This window comes from Sinocyclocheilus rhinocerous, unplaced genomic scaffold (assembly GCF_001515625.1).
Source record: "Sinocyclocheilus rhinocerous isolate Xijiao unplaced genomic scaffold, SAMN03320098_v1.1 scaffold1507, whole genome shotgun sequence".
NCBI lineage: Eukaryota > Metazoa > Chordata > Actinopteri > Cypriniformes > Cyprinidae > Sinocyclocheilus > Sinocyclocheilus rhinocerous.
This window is the reverse complement of record NW_015659940.1, coordinates 4,709-12,471: the sequence shown is the minus strand read 5'-3', so window position 1 is coordinate 12,471 and position 7,763 is coordinate 4,709. Positions and strand designations below refer to the sequence as shown.

Sequence of the window (7,763 nt, the reverse complement as noted above, 5' to 3'; positions counted from 1 at the left end):
CCTTTCTGAAATGCGTCGATTTTTACAAAGCTCATCGGTCTGAAAAGCGAGGTGTGCTGTGATTGGCCAGCTATCCAGTGTGTTGTGATTGGCCGAATACCTCAAGCGTGTGGCGGAAATGTTACGTCCCTTACCATATTGTGATGCCCTGTCCGGCCGGAGCGACGATTTAAAACCCATAAAACCCATTACAAACGAGGCATTTGTTGCATCCAGTGGGGACATAATTACGGATTATAACTGTCTTTTTACGCGTTGCATCGCGCCGCGTAAACATAAAACCATGTCTGCATTTGTGATCGGAGAAATGAGAAAACGTATTTACGTGAGTCAGAACTGCCGGCATTTTAGTCTAACGTTACTCTTCCAGGATCAGGAAACAGTCCTCCATAAAATGCGCTGCACACATCTGAATATTTGGGTTGAAGTGTTCTGGAACAGTGTTGTAAATACAACTTAACCACTGATTTCTAGTTGTGTCCTCTTTTGGAAGACCAAACAAAGTAGTTCACAACGAAACACACGGCGAGCTAGAGTGAGGAACAGCCGGCGGGCTAGAGAACGGCGCGGCTAGCGGATTCGACGAAGGAGCGTCCGGCGGGCTTGCCGCAACCACATGTGACGACCCCGGGCTGGACTCCGCTTCGTCCACAGTGAAAGCCGATCCGCCGATCCACAGCGCAAAGTTGTAGTATTTCCTCAGCAACCAGCACGGATCAGCTCCAGGCATGACGAAGCAGATATCGTCCTCTTTTGGAAGACCAAACAAAGTAGTTTCGCTTTCACAATAAAACACACAGCGTCTCGACATGGCGGCAGCAACAATACTACAGCAAGAATAAAAGTTACACCTTCTTTCTTTGCGTGAACATTTGGGCGGCGTTATGCAAATATTACCACATCGTGACGTAGACATATGGGGTCGTGTTAGAACGAGCCGTTTTAGGTAGGTGTGGTTGACTCTTAACTTTTATAAAGAATATCTCTTTGGGTTTGAGACTTTAGTCTTTGCAACTTTACAGATCTTCTTTATGCACCAAGAGCTTGTAACACTTCAAAGAGAAAGGAAAAATTTAAATCGCATCATATGTATGTGTGTTGACTTAAAGGAGCGCTGCAGATCAATAATGTTTGACATCAAAGTCAAGGCGGGGCCCTAGGCGACCGCCTGTACCGCCTGTTGGGATGGGCCGGCACTGGTTGCAAGACTATACTCACAATCCTGCATAATCTTGTCTCGTCATTAATTTGTCTAATTAACAATTGATTCTGGTGTCCAAATGCTTTGACCATCTGCTTTCCAAACTAAAGGTATTGCTGGAAACCAGAATAAAAGAGTGACACATACTCATCCAATGCCTCGTGCACTTCCTCCACACTCTCTTCTGTATCTTTCTGTATCAGCTTCACCTCTACTGTGCCACTGCTGAAAAGGATCTCTGATTTTGGGGTGGCAGAAGTGTCTTCTTTTCCTTCGTTTTTCTGTGCAGCACTAGCTTCCTTTTCCTGTTTCTCCTTTTCGTCTTCTGTTTGTTGAGGTCCAGTTTCTGCATCTTTTACTTCTTTAACTGCTTCCACTAATTTTGCCTCGCTCAACACAGGAATCTCACCTATGACCTCAGTGTCTTCTAGAGCAACTGAATCACTGTAAACAAGAAATGATAGAGTGGTTATTGGGCAATTCTGACAAGGAGGACAATCTGGTATCTCAAAATTTTTAGTCATGTTTTCTAATTATTTTGAAGTTGCATTTTTTATACTTAATGTTTGTTAATATTTTATTGCTTTTTTATGAAAAAAACATTTTTTAATGTTTTTATTTTTAATATTTTTTTTTTTTTTCAGTAGCCTTTACTCCAGTCTTCAGTGTCACATGATTCTAAAGTAATACACACACACACACACGTATAATGCTTTAATGTGGCCATTTCATAGTCTTAAAACTTAAACTCACAACGCTTTTGGGAGTCACAATTTTCCCTCTTATTACAAAATGAACACAAGCCTTAGAAACCTCCACCGAGTGTGTCTAGAGGCGTCATCAACCTAGAAACTCATCGACGACGTTGATGGTTCCGGGCTTAATGACGAAACTATGAGGATAAATAGCTGAATTCAGTCGCTATAAAATAATTCGACATAATAATGTGGATCTGTGAAAATATCTTGCAACTCTCCAGTTGATCTGACTCATCCTGTAGCAAACTCTCTATCGTTAGTTTGACTTACGCTTCTGCATGAGCTCTAAATGAATAAATACATCTGGAAATAAATACATGTGGGAATAAATAAATATAAAAAATAAATAAATGCATATATACATTTAAACATAAATAAATACATACATAAATAAATAAATTAAATAAATGCGAGACTATGTAAAAAGTTCAAAAGAATAAAAATAAATGTAAAAATAAATACATATTATAATACATACAGGAAAAAGGTAATAAAAAATAAATTCTGAGTTAAATTGTATTACAAATGAACTATATTTGTTTTTATCAAGTCATTTATTTCTTTATTTATTTTCCTGTCATTTTATTTATTTATTTATCTATATATTTTTTTATTTCTGCAGGTTTGGTCCTCTATTTATTAAAATATTGGTGGGGCAAGTGAAAATTTTAACCACTGGCCCAGCAGAAAAATCCTTACCGTTGAGCCCTGTAAATTATGCCAACGGTCACTATAATCTACAACCATAAAAATGTTCCCAAAATAAAGTTGAAAGGAACGCTGTTCAGACAGCAACTGTCTTGAAGAATTGCTTGAAGAACTTCTGCATAAACACTGCTTAGACCTGATACACCATGTGGCGTAATCACACATTAAAACATTATATATACTGTACATTATTACCCACAGGAAGTAGACAAAGCCATGAAATAACTAACGCTTGGTGTTTAAATTAACAGTGGCTCATTTAAAACAATTACAGCAACTAAAGTTGACATTGTTGCTACATTGTACTTTACTAGTGTTTGTACTTTATTGCCAGTTGTTTGCTTTGGCATGGCACATAAGCTTCCCTTTTTGTCAATTTATCTATTTCTATCATGGCAAGTGTGATTACACTCTTAGTGCGTACACACAGCAAACTAATAACTAAACTTAGTCACTGAACACTATTATGAACTCTGTCTTTTATACTGGGAGTTTTGCACCACCTAATGGTAATAATAATGAATAGCAGGAAGTACTAACCTTGGTCCAGTGAGTCTGGTTTTCTCAGTGGGGCTTGATGACACTGAGGCACATGTGGAGTCCAGGCCATTCTGAACGGGTTCTGTAGTCTCGTGCTCTTGATCTGCAAACTTTTCATTCTTCTCTAGATCGTTCACAGAATCCATTACTTCAGGTTTGTCCATATCAATAGTGCTGTAATAGAATAGAGAAATTAACTCGGGTTATTAGTTAACTAACACTAAAACAATAAAAAAATAATTTTAAAAACATTTTTGTTACTTAAAATAAACGTTAACTGAAATACAATAAAATATAAAAACCTAAACTTATTTTAATTCACTTAGTTGCCAAAGTAAAATCTCTCATTTTCATTTAGATTATAAATAAAATAAAATAAAAAAAATATCCAAATAAAAAATTATTAAAAAACATAAAACTAAAACTATAATAGTATCTCGATGATAGTAAAATAACAGACATTAACATATGCCGTATGGACTAGGGGTCGGCAATATGACCAAAATTACAATAAGAGTCCGACCCGACTGCATTATTTTACAGCGACGTGTGCACAGCCTGCAGTAAAGAAAAATCCTGGTGTCCTGCTGACTGATTTGGCCGCTTCTACATTAATTTTATTTATTTAACATTCATTTAATTTATTGTTACTTTACATTAATGTCTCCCTGAAGCTGCCTTTCCACTATTTCCGACAAACGATCGACCGGAAGTCATTCATTTCCAATGGAGAGTAGTGCGGGAGCTGCGTGGACTTCCGATCATATGCGTATGCGGAAAATTCGGATCCGATTTGAGCTTCGGATGCGTTAAAATATTTGACCTTTTGCGGCTAGACCGTAAGGCGGCTTGCCACTGCACACGACATTCGGACACGACTGTCGCATTTCTCCCCCTAGTGGCAGTCGCACAGAACTTTCAAACTGGTCGTGCAGCAACCATCTCCATGCAAGATCTCGCCTCGTGGAGTATCAATGATCCTGAGAAAGGTGAGGGATCAGCCTAGAACTACACGGGAGGACCTGGTCAATGACCTGAAGAGAGCTGGGACCACAGTCTCACCGGTTACCATTAGTAACACACTACACCGTCATGGATTAAAATCCTGCCGCGCGCGCAAGGTCCCCCTGCTCAAGCCAGCACATGTCCAGGTCTGAAGTCTGAAGTTTGCCAAAGACCATCTGGATGATCCAGAAGAGGCATGGGAGAAGTTTCATGTGGTCAGATGAGACCAAAATAGAAGTTTTTGGTATAAACTCCACTCGCCGTGTTTGGAGGAAGAAGAAGGATGAGTACAATCCCAAGAACACCATCCCAACCGTGAAGCATGTTCTGTGTCACAAATAAAGTTAGTGAAGTTTACTTTAAAATTATACATATAATTTATCCAACTAACCAGTTTCTCAAGAGATACAGAGCTGATCTCTCTGAATTTTGTGTTTTTTTGTGGAATGCATGTAGAGACTGTTTTGCATATTTTTTTTTAATGTATGTATGCTCAATTTTTCTGAATTGATGTTGAATATTTATTTACTATGTTGAGTGGATCTAAAATTAATATAAGAAAAAGAGATGTTATATTTTATTTTGATAAAAAAGATATGGGATAAGTCACATTTTTATGCTAAATCTTCTAATATTATTAGGTAAGTTTTACATACACAAATGTAAATGGTCAGAAAGGAAGCCCAGTATCTCCCACTTCAAAGTTGATTTGAGGATTTATTTTGAAACTCTTCAAGGTCTCTCAAATCGGAAAACAACCAGAACTATGGACACGCTCAAATAACTAAACTCCTCTTTTCTATTGTGATTACTGATGTATACCCTCCTTATTATTTATTTATTTTTCTTTCCCTTTTCTTTTTTTTTTTTCTTCCAGAAAACGTGAACACCATGTTTGTAACCTTTTGTTATACTTTTGAATGTTAATTGTTCAGCATATACAATTAATAAAAAAAAGAAAATAAAAAAAAAGGCGGCTTAAGCGACCGCCCGACCGGATGTGATGTATTCTAATCAAAACTATGAGCGCGAGGTCAAAATTACCAATATTTTTCCACTTTAACATTATTATGTGAACACTATTTCTGTAAAATGTCACTTTAGAATAATTAAGGCAGAAATAATTATTTTATAATTATTAAATCATTATGTACATCAGGGCTGCTACTAACGACTATTTTTATCTCGATTAATCTATCGACTAATTTATCGATTAATCAATTTATCTAAACAATTTCCCACAAAAAAAACAACAATTTTACTTAAGAATATTTTATTAAACTATATTTTATTAAACCAAATGAAATCCAAATTTCTATGAAATCCTTTTTTCAAAGCAAAAGTAAAGTGCAACATAGAGTGCAAGAAGCAAGTGTACATCTCATAGTCCAAATCACTGAAATCTAAGTTCAGTATTATAGTGTAAGAATGACAACATATCCATGTGTTCTAGCTGTCTAACAGCTGGAAAAAGGCTGTGTTTGCAGATAGCATACGGCAATAGCATGGCAAGTCCAAACGCATGGCACGCACACGCGCTTTATTTCACGTCTTCTGAACTGTTGACAAAAAGCACCTTCTTACCCCCATTGTAAGGTTTGGAGGGGCAAGGACAATTTTTTATATAACTCCGACTGGATTCGTCTGAAAGAAGAAAGTCATATACACCTAGAATGCCTCTAGGGTGAGTACAGCACAGGCTAATTTTTCTTTTTGGGTGAACTAACCCTTTAATAAATGTACACCTTTGGATTGTTACTGAGGCATCTAGTAATTATGTGTCCAATTTGTAATTTACAACATATGGGTTCATTTTTTGCCTCAATTACCATCTATTAAGTTTTGAACAATACTACTCAGAATGTGGGGTTAAACATTTAACTGAACTGCTGAGTCAAAACAAGCCAGTTACTGGGTTTTTCCATATTTTACCAAGTGCTGGGTTGTATTTAACCCAACATTTTGTAGAGTGTGTATTTATAGTATATTTTCTGTACTTTAGTCATACTCCAGTCTACTTACATGTGTGGTGGTAGTGTTCTGCTGTCGGAGCTGCAGTGTTGATCTGTCCAAGCGTATACAGTACGGTATGTAAAGTGGGTAATGGAAGATTTGAAAGATTAAGTATTGTGTGTGTCAGAGCGCGTGGCCAATTGTAGCGCAAATAAAGCGCACACATGCTGGAGTTTGTGAGGCAGGTGTTTGTTTAAGAGCCAGATGTAGCATTTGAAAAGAACATGTTTTTTGTAGTTGTGTACGGTCAAAAGAAATGTGGTGTTTTCAGTGTGAGTGTGACCTCCTTATATCTATATCTTATAGTTTTAGGGCTGCCACTAACGACTATTTTTATTACGATTAATCTATCGACTAATTAATCGATTGATCTAAACGATTAATTTCCCACAAAAAAATCAACAATTTTACTTACGAATATTTTATTAAACCAAATGAAATCCAAATTTCTATGAAATCCTTTTTTTAAAGCAAAAGTAAAGTGCAACAAAGTGCAAGAAGCAGGTGTCCATCTCATAGTCCAAATCACTGAAATCAAAGTTCAGTATTATAGTGTAAGAATGACAACATATCCATGTGTTCTATTCTACTAATAATACAATTTTAATTAAAAAACACTTTTTAAAGGAGTATTTACCAGAAATGTTATTTACCAGAATTTATTTAGGAGAAAAATGTAAATGTGCAGTATTTCTGGAAAAAAAAAACTTTTTTAAAAATAAAATCAATTAATTTTAGATGCTTTTGATTATTAAAATTTAATGGAACCATTAAAATGGAATCCAGAAAATAATGGAAAACAGAATTTGGTAAAGATAAAACTGTAAAACTCAATTAATTAGACAGGCTTTTTGATTAAAGGGGTCATATGATGTTGCTAAAAAGAACATTATTGGGAAGTCGTGGCCTAATGGTTAGAGAGTCGGACTCGTAACCCAAAGGTTGCGGGTTCGAGTCTCGTACCGGCAGGGATTGTCGGTGGGGGGGGTGAATGTACAGCGCTCTCTCCCACCTTCAATACCACGACTGAGGTGCCCTTGAGCAAGGCACCGAACCCCCAACTGCTCCCTGGGCGCCGCAGCAAAAAATGGCTGCCCACTGCTCCGGGTGTGTGTTCACGGTGTGTGTGTGTTCGCTGCTGTGTGTGTGCACTTTGGATGGGATAAATGCAGAGCACTAATTCCGAGTGTGGGTCACCATACTATGTCACATGTCATGTCATTATTTTGTGTATTTGGTGTAATGAAATGTGTTTATGCGGTTTAAGGTTTCCACATACTGTACATTATTGTTTCTCCTCTATGCCCCGACTGAAACGCATCGGTTTTCACAAAGCTCATCGTTCTGAAAAGAGAGGTGTGCTTTGATTGGCCAGCTATCCAGTGCGTTGTGATTGGCCAAATACCTCAAGCGTGCGACGGAAATGTTACACCCCTTACCATATTGTGATGCTGTGTCCCGGCCGGAGCGACGAGACAAAAACATTAAAACCCATTATAAACGAGGCATTTGTTGCATCCAGTGGGGACATAAATACG

The 7,763-nt window shown here is 37.3% G+C and overlaps 1 protein-coding gene across 1 annotated transcript in view; it reads right to left on the bottom strand.

Moving 5' to 3' along the window:
- Nucleotides 1–3,381, bottom strand: part of LOC107724559 (ubiquitin thioesterase otulin-like) — a gene marked incomplete at its 5' end in the record, with an annotated part of 17,233 nt that extends 13,852 nt beyond the window's left edge. The window contains 2 exons of the mRNA XM_016533533.1: nt 1,349–1,645; nt 3,208–3,381. Of these exons, the coding sequence (XP_016389019.1) occupies nt 1,349–1,645; nt 3,208–3,381 (471 nt within the window). The remainder of the gene's footprint in view (nt 1–1,348; nt 1,646–3,207) is intronic.
- Between the last annotated feature and the right edge of the window lie 4,382 nt (nt 3,382–7,763).